Source organism: Rhinolophus sinicus, chromosome 2 (genome assembly GCF_057876585.1).
Source record: "Rhinolophus sinicus isolate RSI-liver-muscle chromosome 2, RSI-T2T, whole genome shotgun sequence".
Classification (NCBI taxonomy): domain Eukaryota; kingdom Metazoa; phylum Chordata; class Mammalia; order Chiroptera; family Rhinolophidae; genus Rhinolophus; species Rhinolophus sinicus.
Window position 1 is genome coordinate 7,656,811 of NC_142502.1, and position 23,864 is coordinate 7,680,674.

Here is a 23,864-nt window from a genome sequence, read left to right on the forward strand (position 1 = left end):
TATGTGGGCAGCTCGGGGAAGCGACGCAGCAGGGCAGCAGGAGAAACCGCCCAGGGGACCCCCTAACGAGCGGGGAATGGAGCCAACATCTGCCCGGAAAGCCAAACTCCAACGTGGGGACAAGAACCGCGGCCGTGAGTTACCATGGCCACCACGAAGGACGCTGCGACCGCCTACTTAACCACAGTGCTCCTAAAGCGCAGGCGCATCTACCAGGGAGGAGCAGGTGGGCGGAGTCAAGAGCCGGAAGGGCGCCGGCGCGCGGGCCTTGCCCAGGAACCCGCCCCAGGCGGAACTCGTGGTTGCTGTGCAACTGTTTCCTGGAGACTGTAGCTCTCCCCTCTTACCCTGGCAACTTCCGGTGCTGCTCGCGTCCCTTCTTGCCGCCTCTCCTTGCATCCCGGAATCCCTGCCCTTGGCACGACGTAAACCTCTTTGGCTCCCACGACGCCTTAGCGCCCACCTGCTTCAAAGCCAAACTCCATCGAAAGCTAGGTTGTCCGATCCCGGTCGTGGCCTCCATGTTGACTAACCACGCCTCTCGGACCGTGGGCACCTACACCTACACCAGCCGGCCCCGGCCCCTGCCCTGCCAGCGCCGCCGTTACCGAGACAACCTAACGCAGCCGTGAGTGCGCCTACCTACCAGCCCATGTGCGGTCTCCACCTATTCCCCCATCCTGCGCCTCGGAAACCTGGCCCTTTCGCCCTGGTAAAATCTGCCTATGCTGCTTTCCCTTCTCTACTCTGCCGAAATAAAATTTCTTCCCTAAAGAACTCTCTCGTGTGGAGGAATGAAGCAAGAAGGGGCCTGGGTAGCCTCCCTTAGTTAACATTTAGGGACAATGAATTGCTGGCAAGATCGATAACGTACACGGAACCGACTTATTTCACGAAGTTGGAGCCATCTAATGTTTATTGTTGCCCAACTATGTGCCAGGCACTTTACTAGGGGCATTTACATGCTTTTCTTACTTAGTCCACAGCGCTGTGAAGTTAGTTTATAACTGCATTATGCAAATAAGAAAACTGAGGTACAAAAGTGTCACAATAATCGCAAATGGGAGCCAACTAAAGCTCTTTGCACACCAGTCTTTGACCAGGAATCGGGTTATCCTTTCATGCTGGACCTCAAATTGTATTTTTACATTAATGAATCTTTGCAAGTATTCAAATATCCATATTAGAAAGGACTGCAAACATTATGGCTCTCTTGAAGTTCTTTCTGTAAGCCTCAAATTTTGGAATCAGCAGAACTTCGCAAGAATGCAGGCTCCGTGGAAGCAGCAGCCTGTGTGTCTGGTCCACCTAGGACCGTGCCCGAGACATACTAGCAAGCACTCAATACGAATTGTTGAATTAATGGTTGAACACCAGCAATGTGTAACTCTTGATGCTTATTTCAAAAAGAGCCCAAATTCACAATTATTTTATTCTGACAAAGACTTTTTAAAAATAAATACTTATCACTTTTAAGAAAACCAAAATAGAAAATTTAGATTTAGAGAGGGATTATTTATATTATAAAAGGATTCAATTTAAAAAGGGACTCCTTTCAAAAATGCTTTCTGGTGCCTTTAAATGGTTGCTTACTAATCATTACTGTTAAATCTGACCAACAGATGAAATAAGAATCAATGGTGGTTCATTAGGAACTATTTTTTTACAGCGTTAATTGATAAGCAGGTTGCAGGACCTTGCTTATGTTTAGCAAATCTGTTGATTCAGCCATTGGAAGGAGTAGGATATGTATGTGTATTTGATTTCTCAGTTTAAAATTATCCTTAGGGCTGATTATCAATTTACAAAAGTAAAATATGCATGAAGCAAATGAAAAATACAAAATAAGGTTGAATAAAGGCAATGTTAGTTATCTCCTGCCCACCTCTACTCCCATTTCCCTGTTGTAACCAAATTTAACAGTCTTATATTATTATTCTACAACCTCCTTGCTTGTACACACACACACACACACACACACACACACACACATACACACGAGCATACGTACATTTATATAGAAGGTTTAGTTCCAAAATAGAATCATAATACATATATTAATCTGTGATTGGCTTTCTCCCGTTCTACAAGTTCTAATTTCCTTTTTAATTTTATGTATACCTACACATACATATTTATTTTATATAAATATGTTTATCGTTTTTCGTTACCTATCTTAACATTCATGCTCGAGTGCATTCGTAGTGCCCCATCCCCTTCCCTTGCAAACCTGCTCTTCCTCTCCTGCTGTCAAGGTGAATGACCTTGCATGAATGCTTCTGTACTGTTCTCCACCAATGTATGTACAAATGTATTAATATATACATACAGATACACACATATAAGGGCTTTGTCCACCTCCTAGCAATGGTAACATACACAATTCTCAACATCTTCCTTTTCTCACTTAATTCTTTGTGGAAATCTCTCTAATTATTTTTAATAGCATTATCCCCTTGTATGGATATACCATAAGTTATTAAAATTTTCTACTGTTGATAGATACTCAGTTTGCTTCAAGTTTTTACCACAAAGAAGGAGGTTCCAATAAATAACTTTATGTACTGGCCTCTTTATTTTTGAGTTAGATTCCCAGGGTGGCATTGTTAGGTCATGTATATTTTTAATATGAACAGATGGAACAATATACCTTTTCTCCAGGAATGTTTAAACATATCCTTTTCTCTAAAGCCTCACCTGCAATAGGTGTTAATGGGTTTTTTATTTCTTTTTGGATTCTGATAGCATAAAAACTAAACCAGAGTTTTTCATTATTAATTAACACTGGGAGGCTTTAATCAAGTAAGGGTTATGTTTGGATTTTTCTGTTCTAACAGATCACTGGCTACAATGTATAGAACAGATTGAGGGAGAAATTTTGTTCCAGACAGTTGAGAAACTTTTACAGTAGTCCAGGTAAAAGATAGTGGGGGCAGTGAGCAAACGATAGATGTGAGAAAGATTTAGGGGGCGGCGGGTAGAATCAATAGCACTTGCTGGATGTAGGGAGTAGGGAAGAAGAATCGTGGATGACTCCACGGCTTCTAGATTAAGGCCATTGTGTGGTTAGTGGTACCATTTAATGAAATAGGGAGCAGTAAAGAAGTAACAACTTGGAGTGGGAAAATGATAATTAGTTCAATTTTGAGGTTGCCTTTGAGATACCTTAGTGAGATGTCATTGAGCACATCAATTGGAGATACATGCCTGGCGCTCAGAGGAGAGTTCTGAGCTAAAGATAAAATTGGGAGTTTCAGGTATATGGGTCACAAGTGAAGCCTTGAGAATGGATGAGGTTGACTAAGGACAAGAGAAGGCTGAGCTCTGAGGAAATCCTCCAGTACAGAAGGAGCTAGCAAACACAGGCCGACAAAGAGAGGTTAGAGGAACACAATCAGAAGAATATGGTTGCATCACAGAAGCTTAGAAAAGAGAGTGCTTCAGTGAAGGAGCAGCCAGCTAAGCTGAAGACTGCGCAGAGGTCAAGTAAGATGAGCAGTGCAGCATGCCTGCGTTTTACGTATGAAGTCTGGTTATCCAATAGTGATTTCAATATATGATTAATAAGCTACTTCCTACCCCTCTGAAAATCACTTCTGATAGAGTACTGTTCGTGGTATATTATAGTTCGATATTTGGTTTCATAACCATAAATAGGATATCATTTAAAGAACTTTAAATGCAAATAACAACTATATTTTTCACTATTGATCATGATGATGCCCAAAATTAAAATTGTATTAATACTGTATTTAAAACAATATAATTTTAAAAGATCTTTAAGGTTAAAGAACAATGAGAAATGTGTTTTTGCCAAGCCTGATTCTATTAATGTAATTCTTTTCAACCCTTGAATCAAACTTTTGTCAGTTCTTTAAGGCAGGCCACTTTTCAGTGTTAAGTGGGCCATTTTCAGTGTTAAGTAGTTAGTATTTTACAGCCCAAATCCAGCTCTGCCACTTACTAGCTAGGTGACTTTCGGCAGATTCTTTTCTGAGTTTACTGTCTCTTCTGTCAAATGGACATCATAGTTCCCAACTTGAAGCTTATTGTGAGCAATAAATAAAATAACCTGTGAAAGGTCCGGTATATAATGAACACTCCATAAATGGCTATCATTTATTTTATGGACTGTGCTAAAACAAAATTCTGTTTTCTTAAAATATTTTCATCTTAGTCTAAGACTTATTAAAAATGAGTTGACTTCATAGATACCAATAGTCTATTAGAGCAGTTATTTAGAATTTGCTGTCTCACAGAGCTGAAGAACCTATGCAATATGGAAACATAATGTATGACAGAAGGGTGATCCGAGGCAACACTTACGCTCTACAAACAGGACCACTGGTAAGTAGAATTCAAATAGCCTAACACAACACAGAGCTTTTCACTACACGTGGTGAAGGACCAGTTTGTTAGTTTCTTTCTTTAAATTTCTAGTCTGTTGCAGACTAAAATAAAATAAATATGGATTACTAGAAAAAAGGGGAAAAAAAGAAAAAGACACGCAAAATACAAGCCTGACAGTGGTTGCCAGAGGCTGGGAGCATGGGGGAATAGGGAGTTATTATTTAATACAGTACAGAGTTCCAGTTTTACAAGATGAGAAGAGTTCTGTAGCTGGATAGTGGTGATGGTTGTACCACAGTGTGAATGTACTTAATACCACTGAACTGTACACTTAAAAATGGTGGTAAGATGATATATTTCATGTGTATATTTTACCCCAAATTGAAATATAGGCCTCAATTTTTTTTAGATTAATAGAACTCTGGAAAACTACTTTAAAAGTTTCTAAACTTTTACTCTCATCTTCTATAATTAAATTGTTACAGACCAATTCAAATAGTTCACAGATATCACTAGTCTGAGGACCACACTTTAAGTAGCACTGATCTTATATATTTAGATTTGTTTAAATTATCTTATACTCCAATACTATTATCATTATCTAATCAAAAATTCTGAATTATGCTTCTTTAATTCACTCAACAAATATTTATTGAGTTTTAGGTCCTGTGCTGGGTACCTAGTATACAGAGATGAGTAAGATGTGGCATGATATTAAGAGTGATGATTTCTTATCACAGAAAAGAAATATAGTTAAGTTAATCTGTAAACACTATATGACATAAGTGCTTAAAACTACATGGAATGATATATGGAATGTTAGACATTCCAAAGCAGTGTACATAAAAACCACGTAGAAAATTCATTAAAAATATGTATGCTTCAGCTATACCCTGGATCTACTATTAGAACCTCCAAGAGTTGCATCCAGGAATGTGTATTATTAATAAACCTCTCTGGGCAGTTCTGATATAGTCAGTTTAGGGGCCAGCGTTTGGAAACAGCAGCTCAAATGTGTGATACAGACATGTTTCATGTATTTTCTTGTGGCAGTAGCAATGAACACCTTTAAAAGTCTACACCGAGACTTCCTCCAGACAAGCAGGAATTCACCAGTTCCTTCCTATTCCTTCCTCTTACAACTAAAAAACCCTGGACATAACACAACAAACAAACATAGTAAGACTCTGAAAGGTGGAAAGAAGAAAATGGCCTGGCCAGGGACCTCAGGATTTGAACACCATGGTGGTGAGTTCCCTGGCTTTTCTTTTTGCCTCCCACATATCCCATTCAGAGCACTGGAGAAGCCTGCAACCTGGAACCACCAACCCGCATACCCTAAAAAAAAAAAAGCCTGCTCCCTCTATCTAAAAGACTGGGAAAATGGCAGCCTAATAGAACAGAAACCCTTTTACAATATTAGCCCTCCTCCAGCCGAGCACCAATGGAAAAACCTCCCTGCCCTTCCCCATTGCATCAGTGAGGCTGCAGAGGGGAGCTGGACTTCCATCCCCACATGGCAGCAACATTGCACTACTAATCAGTGCTCTCATTCACCCACTGAGGTGGTGCCAACAAGGTGGAGCAGGAAGTTGAACTTCCATCTTCACCCAGGGGCAGTGAAGTGGTAAGAGATGGCATGGTGTCAGCAGAGCCAGGAGGAAGTTGAAGTTCAACACTATCTGGCAGCAACAGGGAGGAACAAGGTGATATAAGGCAGTGCTAGTCAGAGCTCCACTCCCCTGTACCCCAACACTAGCATCAGCAGAGCATAGCAAGGAGCTGAAATACCACCCCCACCAGGCACCAATAAGGCAATACACATTGACCCTTCACTTTCACTGGGATGATGTCCATGGGGCCCAACAGGATATTGAACTTCCATCTCCACCCATGCCTGCGTGCTAAAACAAAAAGAGGTGACTTCCTACTAAAAAGATTAAATAAGATCCAAGGTCTCACAAAATAATACCCAAAATGTTTAGGATACAGTAAAAAAATGCCACACCAAGAACCAGGGCAGTCACAGCTTGAATGAGAAAAATCAATCCAGAGATGACACCAAGATGATTCAGATGTAGGAACCTGACAAGGATTTTAAAGCAGCAATCATAAAAAGTGTTTCAATCAAAAGTGAATATGAATATTCTTGAAACAAATGAAAAAACAAACTCTTAGTAAAGAAATAGAAGATATAAAAATGAACCAAATGGAAAATATAGAACTGAAAAATACAATAACCAAAATAAAATACTCATTGGAGGTGACATAGGAAACAATCAATGAATTCAAAGACAAATAAATGGAAATTATCCAGTCTGAACAACAGATAGAAAACAAAAAAGGGCATCAGAGAGATGAGGATCTATAGCAAACTAACATTCATGTTATCCAAGGCTCTGAAGAAGAGGAGAAAAAGTGTGTAACTGAAAAAATATTTAAAGAAACAGTGCCTGGAAATCCCACAAATTTGGCAAAGGGCATAAACCTATAGATCCAAAAAGTTGATAGATCCCCAAGCAAGATAAGCCCAAAGAAATTCATACCAAGACACATCAAACTCAAATTTCTAAAAACAAAAACTCAAAAGCAACTATAGAGATAGGACACAGTACTGGAAGGGGAACAATTATTTGAATTACTGGATTTCTCATCTGAAAACATGGAGTTCAGAAAGAAGCAGTACAATATTTTTCAAGTCCTGAAAGAAAAGAACTATCAAGCCCTAATTCTAATCCAGTGGAAATATTCTTCAGGAATAAAAAGGAAATCAAGTCATTTTCAGATGAAGGAAAACAAGTGGGTGCCCTACTTTGCTGAGATGGTTGGTGTCAAAAGAGGATTTGTCACCAGCAGACCAACCCTTAAAGAACTGAAGCAAGTTCTCAAAAGAAAGAAAATGTTAACAGAAGGAGGTTTGGGATTTCAGGAAAGAAGATAGAACAATGGAATGAGAAATAAGTGTAAATATGATAAACTCTTTTTCATGTGTTTTAAAAATTATGTTTAATGGTTGAAGAAAAATTATCATCTGATGTAATGCTTAATGTATGTAGATGAAATATTTAAAATTATATTTTCAAAATAGGTCAAATATATTAAAAAATAGGCAAATATGTATTTTAAAATAGGGCAAATTATATTTTAAAAATAGGGGATCTAAATGGACGTAAGTTTTCTACACTTCACCTGAAGTGGTAAAATGTCAGTACTAAATGTTGGCCATGATCAGGTACATAGTATATTGTAGCACCTGGAGCAACTATTTTTTTAAGGTACACAAAGAGATACAGACATAATATTATAGATAGATAAAAAAGGAATTCTAAAATATGGTCAAGCAACCCATAGAGAGGCAAGAAAAAGAAAACAGAAATAAGAAACTAACAAAAACTGTAAAATGGCAAAGCCCTAACATAGCAATAATTGTTATATATGTAAATTATCTGAATAAACCAATTAAAAGACAGAGTTTGGCAGAGTAGATTTAAAAAATTGACCCAACTATATACTGTCTACAAGAAACTCATTTCAATTACAATGATGTAGGTAGATTGAAAGGAAAATATATACCATACAAACATTAATTTTTAAAAAGTAATGTGGCTAGGGCCGGCCAGGTGGCTCAGGCGGTTGGAGCTCTGTGCTCCTAATGCTGAAGGCTGCTGCTTCAATTCCCACATGGACCAGTGGGCTCTCAACCACAAGGTTGCCTGTTTGACTCCTTGACTCCTGCAAGGGATGGTGGGCTGCACCCCCTGCAACTAACAACAGCAACTGGACCTGGAGCTGAGCAGTGCCCTCCACAACTACAACTGAAAGGACAACAACTTGACTTGGGAAAAAAAATCCTGGAAGTACACACTGTTCCCCAATAAAGTTCTATTCCCCTTCCCTAATAAAATCTTTAAAAAAAAAAAAAAAAGTAATATGGCTATATTAATATCAGATAAAGTAGACTTCAGGGAAAACAGGATTCCCAGGGACAAAGAGGGACATTATGGTAAAAGGGTCACAATATACCAAGAAGACATAGCAATCTTAAATGTGCATGCACCAAACAACAGAGCTTGAAAATACATGAAGTAAAAACTGATAAAAGTAAAATAAATAGACAAATCAACAATTTTAGTTGGGGACTTCAGTGTCTTCTCAGACAATCAGCAAGGATGTAGAACTAGACAACACTGTCAACCAAAATGTTCTATATAGAGCATTTCACCTGACAACAACAGAATACATACTTCTTTGAAGCACCTGTGAAATATTCACCAGGAGAGAACATACCCTAGGTCATCAAACAAATTTCAATACATTTAAAATAATTGAAATCATACAGAATATGGTTCTCTGACCACACTGGAATCAAACTAGAAATCAGTAATGGAAGATAACAGGAAAATCTTCAAACACTTGAAAATTAAGCAGTATACTTTCAAATAATCCATAGCGGAGCATTGAAGGAAATTTTGAAAAAATACTTAGAACTGAATGAAAATACAGCATACCAAAAGTGTGGGATGCAGCCAAAGGAGTGCTGAGAGGGGGGGAAAAGACCTTAAATCAAAAATCCAAGGTCCTAACTCAATAAACTGGAAAAAGATAAGCAAAATAAACCCAAAGTAAGCAGAACAAAGAAAATAAAGATAAAAGTAGAAATCAATTAAATTTAAAAAATCAATAGAGAAAAATCAATGAAACCAAAAGTTGGTTCTTTGAAAAGATCAATAAAATTGATAAACTTCTAGTAAGACTGTCAGAGAAAAAAGAGAAACAAGTAGTATATATCACGTCTGAATATCAGGATATAACTACAGATTCTGCATCTATTAAAAGATTAAAAGGATAATGATTAAATACTACAAACAAATATACACATGTAAATTCAACAACAGAGATGAAATGGACTAATTATTCAAACTACAAGCTACCAAAATTCACCTAACATGAAAGTTTCTGAATAGTCCTATAACTGTTAAGGAAACTGAATTTCTTATTTAAAAGGTTTCCCAAAAAGAAATCTCCAGGCCCAGATGGTTTCAGTGAAGAATTCTACCAAACATTTAAAAAAAGAATTTGCATTAATTCTATACAATCTTTTCCAGAAAATGAAAGAGGGAACACACCCCAACTTACTTAATGAGGCCAGTATTACCCTGATACCCAAATCAAACAAAGATAATAATAACAAAACAGTAGGCTAAGGGGAGTGGCCGGGTGGCTCAGGTTGATAGAGCGCAATGCTCATAATACCAACATGGACCAGTGAGCTGCACCCTCCACAACCTGACTGAGAACAGTGGCTTGACTCGGAGTTGGGGGGGTGGAGGGGGAGAAGGGGATAAAAAAAACAATAAGCTAATAGCTATCAAGAATGTAGACACAAAAATCCTCAACAAAATATTAGCAAATGAAATCCAGCAATACATAAAAAAAGCTACCGTGTTTCCCCGAAAATAAGACCTAGCCGGATAGTCAGGTCTAATGCGTCTTTTGGAGCAAAAATTAATGTAAGACCCAGTCTTATTTTACTATAAAACCGGGTATAGTATAATATAATATAATATAATACCAGGTCTTATATTAATTTTTGCTCCAAAAGACGCATTACAGCTGAGTGTCCAGCTAGGTCTTATTTTTAGGGAAACACGATATATATTAGAACATGACCAAGTAGGATTGATTCCTGGAATGCAAGGGTGTTCCAGCATTTGTAAATCACCATATCAACAGGTTAAAGAAGAAAAATCCCATGATCATATTCATTGATACAGAAAAAGTATTCAACAGAATTCAACACTCATTTATAATAAACACAACAAATTAAGAATTGAGGGGAATTTTCCTAGCTTGATGAAGAGCATCCACAAAATACCTACAGCAAATATCATACTTAATGGTGAAAGAATGAATGCTTTTCCCTTAGACTGGGAACAAGGCAAGGATGTCCACTCTCACCACTCTTACTCAACATAGTCCTAGGAGTTCTAGCCACTGTTAGACCCAGATCAGAAAGAAAGAAAGAGAACTGACTCTAATTACAGATGATGTGATTGTCTACACAGAAAATCCCATTGAATCTACAAAAAGACCTAGAACTGATAATTGAGTTGAGCAACATTGCAGGATACAAGATCAACACAAAAGTTAGTCATATTTCTGTATACTGGAAAAGAACAAGTGGAACACAAAATTTTAAATGCAATACCATTTACAATCACTTCAAAACCCTGGAATACCTAGTTATAAATCTGTTATAACAAAACATGTATAGGATTTGTAAGATAAAAATCACAAAATGCTAATGAAAGAAGTTAAAGACAAGCTAAAGAAATGGAGAGACACAGCATGTGCATGGACTCATCACATAGCGTAGCAAAGACTGACCACAGTAAAGATGTTAATTCTCCCCAAATTGATCTATAAGCATAACACAATTCCTATCAAAATTCCACCAAGATTTATGTAGATTTAAACAAGCTTATTCTAAAATTTATATGGAAAGTGAACTAAAATAGTTAAATGTTTTGTAAAAGAATTAAATGGGAAGAACCACTCTACCCTATCTTAAGACTTACTGTATATAATATTAGTGATTGTATCAAACCAGGGTGGTATTGGTGGAAAAACAGATACATGGAGCAATGGAACAGAATAGAGAACTCAGAAATATACCAGCTCATATACCATGTTTCCCCGAAAATAAGACTTAGCCGGACAATCAGCTCTAATGCGTCTTTTGGAGCAAAAATTAATATAAGATCCGGTATTACATTATATATTATATTATATTATATTATATTATATTATATATTATATTATATGATGTTATACCTTGCATTACATTATACCTGGTATTATATTATATCCGGTTTTATAGTAAAGTAAGACTGGGTCTTATACATTAATTTTTGCTCCAAAAGATTCATTAGAGCTGATTGTCCGGCTAGGTCTTATTTTTGGAGAAACATGGTACACCCAACTAATTTTTGACAACTGGACAAATGCAATTCAGTGAAGGAAAGATTGCTTTTCAACAAATGGTGTTGGAGCAATTGGACAAATTGGGGAAGTTAAATGAACCACGACCTAAACCTTACACCATGTACAAAAATTAATTCAAATGGATCATGGGTTTAATTTTCAAATGTAAAACTATAAACTTTTAAGGAAAAAAATCTTCAGAATCTAGGGCTAAGCAGAGTTCTTAGATATGACACCCAAAGCACAATCCAGAGAAGAAGACATGATAAATTGGACTTCATGAAAATTGAAAACTTTAAGAGGACAAACAGACAAGCTACAAATGAAGAAAATATTTGCAAACCACATAGCCAATAAAGGTCTTATATGTGTTTGGAATATATAAACAACTCTCAAAAGTAAAAATAATAATTCAATTAGAAAAAGGTCAAAAGATATGAACATATATTTCACCGAAGAAGAGATGTAGATGGCAAATAAACACATTAAAAAAATGTATCAACCTTATTAGTCATTTGGGAAATGCAAATTAAAACCACAACTACACAACTGTGAGAAAAACTAAAAAAAAAAATTTTTTTTTAATTGTATTGGGGAATATTGGGGAACAGTGTGTTTCTCCAGGGCCCATCAGCTCCAAGTCGTTGTCCTTCAACCTAGTTGTGGAGGGTGCAGCTCACTGGCCCATGTGGGAATTGAACCGGCTACCCTCGCGCTCTAACCAACTGAGCCATCCAGCCTCCCTAAAATTTTTAAATAGTGATAATAATAAGTGCTTGTGAGGATGTGGAGCAACTGGAACTCTCGTACATTGGCGATGAGAATGTAAAATGGCACATCCACTCTAGAAAATTGTTCAGTAGCTACTTATTAAAACTAAGAAGCATTTACCTTTTGACTCCACAGTTGCACTCTTTATCCCAGAGAATGGGAACTTATATTAACATATAAACTTGTACATGATTGAACATTAATAGCAGCTTTATTTGTATAGCCAAAAACTGAAAACACATCCTAAGTGTCTTTCAGTAGGTAAATGGTTAAACAAACCTGGCACATCTGTACAATCAAGTACTTACTACTCAGTTACAAAAAGACTGAACTATTGATACACTTAACATCCTAGATGGATATCAGACAGAGCATTTTGCTTAGTGAAAAAAGCCAGTCTCTAAAGTTTATGTTCCTTGTATATAACATTCTCAAAAAGACAAAACTACAGATGGAGAACAAATTAGTGGTTGCCAGGGGACAGGGACAAAGGTGGGACTTGTATAAAGGAATGAAACAGGCCTCTATATTGACTGTGGTGGTGGTTACAAATCTGTGGTAGGGATAAAATCACATGGAACTATATACACAGACACAAACACAAATCAATGCATGGAAAAAATGTGAAAACTGAATAAGATCTATTAATATTTTACTAGTGTTAATTTCCTGATGTTGATGTTAACGCTACAATTATATAAAATGTCACCATTGGAAAAAAGTGGGTGAAGGGTACACAGGACTCTATCTACTGTTTTTGCAAACTCCTGTGAGTTATTTCAAAATAAAACTTTTTAAAATATATTTTAACTAGACCCTGAAACAGTTAAGTTGGGCAATGTGTTTCTAAAATGAACTTGTTTTATTTATGTTACTCCCAAATCATTCAAGAGTTGATGCTTAACATGCCCCACTTAGCCACAGGTATGTTCTAAGAAATGCATCTTTAAACGATTTCATCATTGTGCGAACATCACAGAGTGCGCTCATGCAATCCTGGATGGTAGCGCCTACTACACACCCAGGCCATGTGGCATAGCCTATTGCTCCTGGGCTACAAGCCTGTAGAGCACATGACTATATGAAACAACACGAGATTAAGTCACGCACAAGGGAAAATGATGCAATTAAGAGACACTGTAAACACGAGATATATAGGGCTGATACCAGCATAACACAGCATACTGTGTTACAGCAAACATTTTTTTGTAAGTAGAAAGAGTAGATTCTAAAATAACAATAAAAGGTATAGTGTGGTAAACACTTAAACCAGTAACAGTCATTTATTACCATAATAAGTGTTATGTGCTGTATATATTGTGCTATACTTTTATACAACTGGCAGTGCTATACATTTGTGTACAACAGCATCACCACAAACGTGAGTAATACATTGCACTACAATGTTACAAAGTGACAGTGTTACAATGTCACTAGGTGATAGGAATTTTTCAGCTCCATTATAATCTTATGGGACCACCATCATATATGTGGTCCATCATTGACCAAAATGTTGTTATAGCTCATGACTGTAATTCTGTTCCATTAAGAAAATGGAAATAAATCAAGCATATTTATAATAATGTAGACTATATACACAAAGAAAAAAAGCCAGGTGGCTGGTTAGCTCAGTTGGTTAGAGCAAGGTGCTCTTAACAACAAGGTTGCCGGTTCAATCCCCACATGGGCCACAACTAGATTGAAACAACTGCTTGACTTGGAGCTGATGGGTCCTAGAAAAACACACTTAAATTTTAAAAAGTTAAAAAAAAAATTCTTCACAAAATGATACTAGTAATTGTATTAGAAAAATGGAATTATACATGACGGGTGGGGGGTAAAGTGGCTGTATTATTTTAAAATAAAAGGAAATGATTAACTATGTACGGGAAGAGCTATTCCATGTCAGGTATTGTTAGGCTTGTTACATCTCATTTGATTTGTTCCTTACAACCAAAACCGTAGATAGGTGCTGTCGGTATTCCTATTGTACAGATGCTAAAACTGAATGTCTGAAAACTTAGGTTATTAGTCCAAGCTTTACTAATCCTAGTAATCAATAAATCGAAGACTTGGAACTTGAGCTTCAGAGCCAGTGCTCTTCTTCCCACTATATAATGCAAATATGGGGAAAGTGTGTGACGGATGTTACACTAGAAAAATAGTGTAAAAAGCATGGTATCATCACGACTTCAAAACCTACACGTTTCAATGACAATAGCCATTGCATTAGGGTATTGATTATAGGGTTACATTGCCATTTCAGGTAAAATGTTCTTAGAATTCTGATTTTAAATATTAAAGTACCTTCATGTTTCCCCACTGTTTTCATATTTGCCTTGAGATAAGACAGATTTACTAGAGAATGTTTTCAAAATGAGATACAGATACAAAATCAAAGACCTCCAAATAGTGCAAACTACTGTGAATAATTACATTTTTAATCCCTTAGCTATTGTTTCATGCACTTGGACAGGCTTTGTTTGGACTAGAGATATTTTCTTTGTGAACTAAAACATTTTTTAAGGAAATCCTGTCCAAGTAAAATTCAGATTTAAAAAAAAATTCTAATGCTTTTCAATTTCTTAACTGCATATTAAAATTTATTATAACTAAATGGTTACATAAGTATACTAGGTTACTAGGCACAAGAGGAATTCATGGTAAAAATACTTGAATGAGGAAGAATAGTTCATTAGATAAGATTCTGTACCCATGTATCCCAGTTAACAGTCATACTTTGCAGTTACTTTTATGTGTTGTCAGACACCTTTATAATTATCTGGCATTAGCTCAAATAAAATCTTAATCACCAGGTGACTGATAATCAGGAAACCAAAGATGGCAGGCGCTTTTACACTATCCAGGAATCACTTTTGGAGTGACAGCTCTATGTAGTAAGAGAAATATCTTCTAAACTTGAGATGCTTTTTCTGTCACTGTGTGAGCAGCCTGGGAGTATAGAGATTCAGAGACAACAGCAAGCTAAGAAGAGGGCTCTTGCCAGAAAACGAATCCAAGAGCAGTTCAGACCACAAACGCCAGAACCTGTGGAAGGCAGAAAGCACGTGGATGTGCAAACAGGTGTGTGACCGTTGGCATCGTGGCTCCTTGGCTTGCTCGGGTTTCTAAGTCCTTTTTTATTTGACCTCTATATTATGTATGTAGCTATTATGCTATCCAGTACTTCTCCTGTGAGTTGGTAGAAGAAGTCCATTCATTAAGAAAATTCAGACTAGGGGGCAGCGGGTTAGCTCAGTTGTTTAGAGCACAATGCTCTTAACAAGGTTGCTGGTTTGATCCCCACATAGGCCACTGAGCTGCGCCCTCCACAACTAGATTGAGACAACTACTTGACTTGGAGTTGATGGGTCCTGGAAAAACACACTTAAAATAAATAAAAGTTTTTTAGAAAATTCAGACTATGTATTACTATTATTATATTGGGTATACAAGGAAGTGTGAGATGGGTTTTTAAAAAAGTAATAACAATTTTATGACCAGATTCTCCCTTAGCCCTTTTCACATAGTTACTTTCAAACTGGGATTAGTTCTCATTTTTATAGCCCAACATGAATCATGGCTGGACTTCCAGGAGAGGAGAGCAATGTAGTTTCTATTTTGGCATTTTATTTGTCTTTTGAGAAGAGTAAACCCTTCAGCTCTAGGTCCTCATCCTCTCTCACCATGGCCTCTGCTGTTCTCTCCTTTGTTCTCCTTTCACGTTGCATATTCCCCAGAGCCACTCAGGCTCTTCTAGGCCAGTGCCAGGCTTTCCCTACTTGTCTAACTGTTCTCAGCTAGCGAGGCCTCCTGGACCTATAGGGTCTAGCTGTGTCGTTAACAGAATCTTGGTATTCAGACTGTACTTGGTGTTTTCCTTGGACCGATGTAACACTCAGGATTCACCTTGCTCCCTGCCAAGATGGTGAGTGAATTCATCAGTTATTTCTGAGTAGTAAGAGTGAAAGGAAAAGAACCATTCCATGCTCTTTCCCCTACCTTGAGGCCAAGCCTCGAATGACTGTGTCTGTGATTAGCCAGTATAGTTGTAATTCTGCGAGAGCTAAATTTGAATGTTTATTTCTACCATCAGAATATTAAGTGATACAAGAGCAGCTGCCTTTTAACTATTTCCTGTATCTCAGAGACTATGCCAGGTCCTGGACCTATGTATCTCCTTTATTATTTCAAACACATGTGACAGATAATTATGATCCCTTTTACAAAGAAACTGAGGCCCAAAGAGGACGTAATTTGGCTAGGTCCTATGTTCCACATCTGACTGCAGGTCTCATGTTCTTTGCGTGATACCACACTGCCCTGGCCTCATATATATTTCCCAAGGTGAAATTTGCTTTTATATATCTATTTATAATCTATAGGCTAGAGGGAGCATCAAGTAACATGGTAACGTGGTGCATAATTTTTTTAAATATCCAGGAATTTTCAAATCTTTATACGTTTACTCTCTTAGGACTCAATTACATAGATTATTAACTTTCCATTCCCTATTACACTTTGCATCTTACATACATGGTTTTAAGTTCTTCTTTAGTTTTATTTTTAAACACAAAGCTCAGTGCTTTCTTGACATTCAATAAATATTCTAGTCTGACTGACTCTATGGTCTTCCAAATATATAAAAATGCTTAGTACAATATGTGAATTGAACCCCACATTTGAGTGTTTTCTTCCCAAGACTTATTTTCTGATCCATTTAATGCTATTTTGAAGAAACTGAAGTTTCAGATACACACATAATCTTGAAATAGACCAGAATTTCAAAATCGATGTATATGGTATTCTCTTAGAATTATACCTTGAAGAAATTGCTGACCGCATAATAGAAGTTGATGTGGAATGCCAAACAGATGCGTTTTTGGACAGACCACCAACACCACTCTTTATTCCTGCCAAAACTGGCAAAGATGTGGCCACCCAAATACTAGAAGGAGAGGTACAGTATATTATTTGGACTTCCCTCTATCTTCATTATAAATAAGTAAAGTTAGGTCTAGTTAAAAGCTTAATATGAGTGCAAACCACTATACAATCAGAAAGATTCTACTTACTAGATTTCTTTCCAAATGTGTCTCTAAAAGTTTTATCATGAAATACTCAGAAATGTTTTTAAATACCATGTTCTGATTTCCCCTCTTTGCTGATCAGAAATGAAAATCATTAGAAATGTTTTTAGAGTATTTATACATTTGAAATGTATGTGTCTGCATACTTGCCTAATGTATAAATATAAGTAGATTTGTACCAAATAAGGAAAAATAATACCTCTGGTAGAAAAGATTCTATTATTAGCTGCTTAGAGATTACATAAATTTTATGAAGATAATCTGCGTTTAAAAAATTCTAAAATAATTACATTTTCATAATCAATGTGGAATGTATAAATTGGCCAGTTTATGAAATTGAAGAAGAGAAGGCAATGCTTATGTGTATAATGACTTAAATGAGGTGTAAGACTTGAAGGAACTTGAAAGAACTGTCATTGATAATGAGAAATAAGTCTTCATAAATTACACAAAAAGTATATTTGCCTCTAAATCTTGGAGATGAATCGCCATAATAGCCATTATTCTTGTTCCTTAGTTTTTTCAAACTGTTACCAAAAACAGCGAGTAAAAATTGAGCAGGAAAGGCAAGGAATAAAAAAGACAAGGACATTTCCCTTGGGTTTCAGAGTTTGATCTTAAAATTGTTGAGTATCAGGGTTCATTTGATGACTGTGTAGGTCTTTTTATAACTGACAATTTTTACCTGTAAACAAAATGCTATTCTGTGTGCTTTACAGGGCTGTTTGGAGGATTGGAAACCATAAATAAAGCACCCGCATGGTGTTTCATACACAAAAGACACTGAATATATAGTATCTTGTTATTGCTACTGTTCTGGATATTTTTTCTTTGAGCAGTTGGTTCATGATTATAATTTGAAATTTGCTTTGTTTTGTGCGTTTAAGCTCTTTGACTTTGACCTTGAAGTTAAACCAATGTTAGAAGTTTTGGTGGGAAAGACTATTGAGCAGTCTCTTCTGGAAGTAATGGAAGAGGAAGAGTTGGCTAATCTACGGACCAGTCAGTTTGTGTATGAAGAGTTACACAATGTCGAACTTGCTGAAATTCAGAGGCTTGAAGAGCAAGAGAAACGACACCGAGAGGAAAAAGTATAGAATTCTATTTTTCTTTTTCAGACAGTCATTTGGGTATTTAACAGATTATATTCAAAATTACATGTGGCGTGTCATAGAGCTAACGATCTTTGGAAAATGTTAGAAAAGACCTATAGTATTTGTTGTTCAGTATTTGTTGATCTATTGTTCTCCTGTTCTATAGATCATAGATCTTTCATGAAACGAATTACATCTTTTAAATTCCAGCATATATAAATGTACCCAGAGTTCCAAAAAGTTCCTAAATGGAATAATTTAAATTACATATGTCCCAACTGAAAAGGACTCTTAAATATCAAAAGTCCTAATGAAAGAAATGCATCAGTTTGCCATGAGTCAGTAGCAGAAAAGGTGGAAGGAAAAAGTGGAATAAATCTGAGAGACGTGAGGGATAAGCAGAAGAGGATCTGGATAGAATCCTGGGTCTTTTCTCAGTGGCCTGGCCTTTCTCTATACCCTTAAGGATACACCAGAACCACTTGGGTCCTTATAGAATATTTCTTAGATTATAGGTTTTTAGAATCTTTAGTAAGAAAAGTTTTAGAATCCAGTTTTTAAAATATGCCAATAACCTCTAATTAGGAACCACTAGGCTCAGTCGTCTTTAAGGGTCTTTCTAAGTCTGGCAATAACTGTCACCCTATCTTGTACACTGAAATAATAAATTATAAAGAAGTGCCTGAATACCTAAAAGAATTAAAATAACTTCCCAAAGAGTCCAACTTACTACACAGAAAGTCTTAGTTGTTGGGATATCCTACTCAATATCTACTCAAATGGACTTTCAGTTTTCCTCCAAAATGAATAATTGTGTAAAGAGCATAAGGCTTATGGTAAAGATGGTACAAATGCAGGACTATTTATTTACAATATAAAATGAACACTAACAAAATTAGCTTTGTTGAATTAATCAGTGAAATCTTTATGAAACAATACTTATTTGTTAGTTTATTTACTTTTAGGAAATATATTATGAAAAAAAGAATACAAATCATCTAGATTTATATTTGCTTAAACTTTGAAAATAGACTTAATTAGAAAATATATTAATGCTCCCACTTCTACATTGGAGTAGAGAAGACGGTTCATTAGCTTTATAGATATATATGGTCTACAAGAAGTAACAACAACAAAAAAGAGGTTTTATAATTTTCAGAACTTTCTGAATTTAAAGAATCGTTACAAATGAGACAATTCACTGGCCCAAGTTCTTTACTGAAGACGTCTAAGCAACTAATTTTCTTATCAGCAATACTTTATGATACTAAGTAAAAATACGTATCACTATTATCATCCTTTGATACCATCCATATAGTCAAACATGTATACCTTGAAATTGTTTTACTTGAAAATGGATCAGGAGATGCATTTTACCTTAAGCTCCAGCTCTTTCCTGAGTTCAGTACCGACTAGTTGGAATTCATTAAAATCTTGATGAAAAATATGAATCTTTAATAGACACCTTGCTGTCCATTTTTTGATACGAATGCGAGTGGAAAGTCTTCCACTCATTAGCATCAGTAGTTGGGGAGGCCGTAATAGCTCAGTAACCATCGGTGAGAGTGTTTTTCTCTGGGCAGGAACGTCGGAAGCAGCAGCAGTGGGACGTGGTGCACAAGCGCAGTGAGACCTCACAGAAAATCGCTGCCCGGGCGTTCGCGCAGTGGTACCTGGCCGACCTGCTCCCTTCTGTTTTTGGCAGCCTCAGGGATGGTGGCTACTTTTTTGATCCCATTGAAAGAGGTTTGTGGAGGTTTTTATTAGATTAACTCTGTTAAAATCTAATAGTTCAAATTTATCTCATGCTCTTTTGTATTTTGAATTGGAATCTTTCTCTGAAGCAAATTAAAAAGCCAATTATAGTTGTTTTAAGCAAATGCTGTTACTAATAAGTGTATTATAAAGATCTTGATTTTAGGATGTTAGTTTGTCTTTATTGAGAAGCAACATTGGATAATAGAAAGAAACATGGACTTCATGTCAAAAACTTTGAGTTTGGGTCCTACTTTCATCATGAACAAGCTTATGACCTTCAGTTACCTTATGTGTGAAATGAGGATTATTTAAGGAATTCACTGTCATAATATATATGAAACTTTTGTAAGCTGTAAAGCACTATTATGTGTCAGTTGTTACTTTTCCTAAGCTGATTTCCCATTCTAATAAAAAACCCTTTGGGGGCAGCCAGCAAGGTTGTTTTTAGTAATTAGGCTTACATGATCCATGGGCTGTTTTAGGTGTTGGAGATCTGATCTCTGCCTTTACAGAACCCATACCACAGCTGTTAGCTGCCTGTTAGCATCCCCTCAGAGCCACCTCTCCTCAGCTAGTCTGGCCAAATGAAGGGTAAAGGTTGCCATTTTCTCACTGCCACCCTCCTTTGTCGGACTCAAAAGTGCTTGAGTCCACAAAGCTTTGTGCATGGGTCCTATTTCAGGTGGTCCTGTTGTAGTTGGGGGCAGATGTTAGTAATGTTAATTTTCACTGATTACATATTCAATTCAATACATAGAGGTCAGATTACAGACAAATATTATTAGTTTATATTATATTGTACTTCCTAATTTATATAGTGTTTTTCATACACGATGCCATTTGACCCTCCCAGTAACCCTGAGGACTGGATAGGGCAGATTAATGCCCATTTTTCAGAAGTAGAAATGGAAGCTTAGAGCTTTGCTCCTGAACGCTCACTCAGGCAGGGAAGCCTTTAGTTCTCAGACCAACCAGAACTTGGACTCAGGCCCAGTGCTCTTGCCATGCTGCCTGGCCACCTTCTTGCTGTTTTAGTCACAGACACCAGCAACCTTTTGTTCTCATGAATTTCTGAAAGTTATAGATCATTTAAAAGACTATAAATGAGATTCATGCCTACCGTGTTTCCCCAAAAATAAGACCTACCCTGAAAATAAGCCCCAATTAAGATTTCAGCCCAACGGACGCATTTAGTACATTATGACGATGTTCCAGAAGAAGATGACGTGACTGTGTTTGAATAAATGTAGATTGTTGTACATGAAAAAATAAGACATCCCCTGAAAATAAGCCCTAATGTGACAAAAATTAATATAAAACCCAGTCTTATTTTCGGGGAAACACAGTAGCTTAAAATTATTTATAGTAGTGAATATAATATTCTATCACATTATGTCACCTGTTGAAAAATAAAAATTAGATGCTTGCCCCCAAAAGAGCCATTTGGGAACATTAAAATGTATATTGTAATGGACCATATCTTTAAAAGGCTTATACAGTAGTAGAGTAGATTTCTATTTCAGTTTGAACAAATTTTATCACTAATGGAAACACCTGCTTTCTGACCCATTTCTAGATAGCCTTGCTCTCAGATGCCCTCTGACCTGTATCCTCTGAGTCTTGATCAGCTGCTGTTAAGGCCCAGGCTTCAGGTGGGGGCATTCTTTTTACAGGCATCACTCCATCCCAGGTTGGCAGTGCATTTAGATTGCACATCCCCACCCCACACCCCACCTCCGTGACCCATCGTAGATTGCACCTATAAAGTCAGCTCTAAAGGCTTTGGCTCCAACGAAGGCCAGTTTTTAAAATACTATTTCTACTGCAATAGAAAGGAAATGGACCCGAACATATATAGAGAATATAGCAAAAGTAATGCTGTATGAGTCTGTTTAGCATTTTGTGTTAAGAAAACAAATGTTGATGTATCTGTAACATTAGGGGGAAATCACAGATTCTTCCTATCTATAATGATTCATAAAAATTACTTAATGATTAAAATTAATTTTTTATTTATCATAGATATTGAGATAGGATTCCTTCCATGGCTAATGAATGAAGTTGACAAAACGATGGAATACACCATGGTGGGAAGAACAGTCCTTGACAGTATGTTCTTTTATTTAAGTCATCTCTAAAATTTTTCAGTAGAAAGAATAAATAGAAGAAACATGTTAATTTTACAGTTTTAGTTCTTAATTTTTCAGCATATCAATTACATTAACAAAGGTGCAGATTTTTATCAATATTATTTTTGGATCTTCTATAATTTGATCAGAATTAATATCTTTTGTCATTACTTCATAAATGATATCTTGTTAAAACAGGCATTGAATATAATTCATATTCATTAAGTAGCACAGAAGTCAAGTACGCTGACTTTATATAAAAGGTTATGATATAGGGGAGAGGTGAGGTCTGGTGACTGTTTCATACTCATCTATAAGTCAGCATTATAACTACTAAACTCCAAAAAAAAAAATCACAGTGACTTCTGTAATACAATTTTTCAGTGTTAATTCGTGAGGTGATTGAGAGGAGACTGACCACGTATGAGCATAAGGAGAAGCAGCAGCCTCCGAAACCTGAGAACGGGCTCGGTGGTCCTGGAGCGATGAGAGACCCACTGGTGGGCGACGAATTCCCGGAACAAAACGCATCCCAGTCACAGAGATCACTTCCGGATAGAGACCCTCTGCAAAGAACACTATATGACGAAAGTTATATGGAGAAAATGTCACCCCAAGAAAGGATACTTATGGAAGAAGAAGATGATGGAACAATAGAAACGAAGAAATTCTCAGGGAGGGAAGAACTATCACAACCGAGCGAAGTTTGGGAGCCATGAGACCTATCAACAGTATTGCAGTCAATCAGGTAATGATGCACGAATCCTCCCAGGCTATGGAAATTAGGTTGTATTTAGTCAACATGTCTTTTTTGTGTCATGGACTGGGCAAATCAAATATTCTGAAATAATAAAACTAATAAAAAGTGAAACTTAAGTACTTCGTTTATTTAATAGAATATCTAGACGCTATATTGTAACTCTGAGAATTATGCTTAATTACAAGCTTCCCATTATCACTATATACAACTAACAAATATATTTTTCCTTAATCTTTCTAATTTGTGGGTTAGTTATTTTTTTTGTTATCAGTGCTATCAGCCACTGAGCTTTTCTTCTCTGTAGGAAAACTGTGTAACTCACTCTATGAAAGAATTCCTAAACATATTTACTAAAAGCTGTATGTAGTGCACCCTCCTTTAAGGGCCAAGAAAAATATACTTGTATTTGTATAACATTAAACAAATAGTTACCCCTTCCATCTCCAATATTCAAATAAGGCACAAGGGATTCTGTGACTTAATAATATGCTCTCATCTATTTTTTCACATTTCTGCTATTAAAAAATTTCAGGCAATGCCAATAAAGCTAAAATCCATACTCACCCTATGCAAGTGCACTCCCTTCCTCAAAGATAACCACTGTTATTAATTAGGTGAGTACCTTTTATGCCTTTTGGAAGATATTTATATATGTATATATTTGAACACCTAGAAATGCATGGGTTGATTTTTCTTTATATAAATATAAAATGTATTGTTTGCATTTTTCACCTAACGGTATATCTTAGACCTTTCAACATTTGTACATTTAAATATCTTTTAAACACATGGTAAGATGTTACATATTGTGACTGTATTATAGTATAGGGAATTCACATTTGACTTTTTAATCTGAACTTGTTTGGAGGATTTACTTGCACTATTGAAAATCACAGATATTTTATCTCTAAAGTCATGTTAATCTTAA

At 36.4% G+C, this 23,864-nt stretch overlaps 1 protein-coding gene across 2 annotated transcripts; it reads left to right on the forward strand.

Moving 5' to 3' along the window:
• Positions 1 to 266: 266 nt before the first annotated feature.
• RSPH3 (radial spoke head 3) lies at positions 267 to 23,047 on the forward strand. Of its 2 annotated transcripts, none has more exons than XM_074333969.2 (8): positions 267 to 628; positions 4,260 to 4,347; positions 15,057 to 15,189; positions 16,920 to 17,065; positions 18,083 to 18,286; positions 19,873 to 20,035; positions 22,070 to 22,156; positions 22,561 to 23,047. In XM_074333969.2, the coding sequence occupies exons 1-8, from the start codon at positions 522 to 524 to the stop codon at positions 22,893 to 22,895; spliced, it is 1,263 nt and encodes a 420-aa protein (XP_074190070.2). In that variant the 5' UTR covers positions 267 to 521; the 3' UTR covers positions 22,896 to 23,047. The 2 variants fall into 2 exon arrangements, with proteins under 2 accessions (XP_074190070.2, XP_088651444.1); XM_088795318.1 differs by having other exon boundaries at positions 487 to 712.
• The last annotated feature ends 817 nt before the right edge of the window (positions 23,048 to 23,864 follow it).

Excerpts from the sequence above, each read along its gene's own strand:
- RSPH3 (XM_074333969.2), top strand. The coding sequence starts at position 522 with ATGTTGACTAACCACGCCTCTCGGACCGTGGGCACCTACACCTACACC. Across the intron at positions 629-4,259 it reads CGAGACAACCTAACGCAGCC|AGCTGAAGAACCTATGCAAT; the intron begins GTGAGTGCGCCT and ends GCTGTCTCACAG. Across the intron at positions 17,066-18,082 it reads CCCAAATACTAGAAGGAGAG|CTCTTTGACTTTGACCTTGA; the intron begins GTACAGTATATT and ends TGTGCGTTTAAG.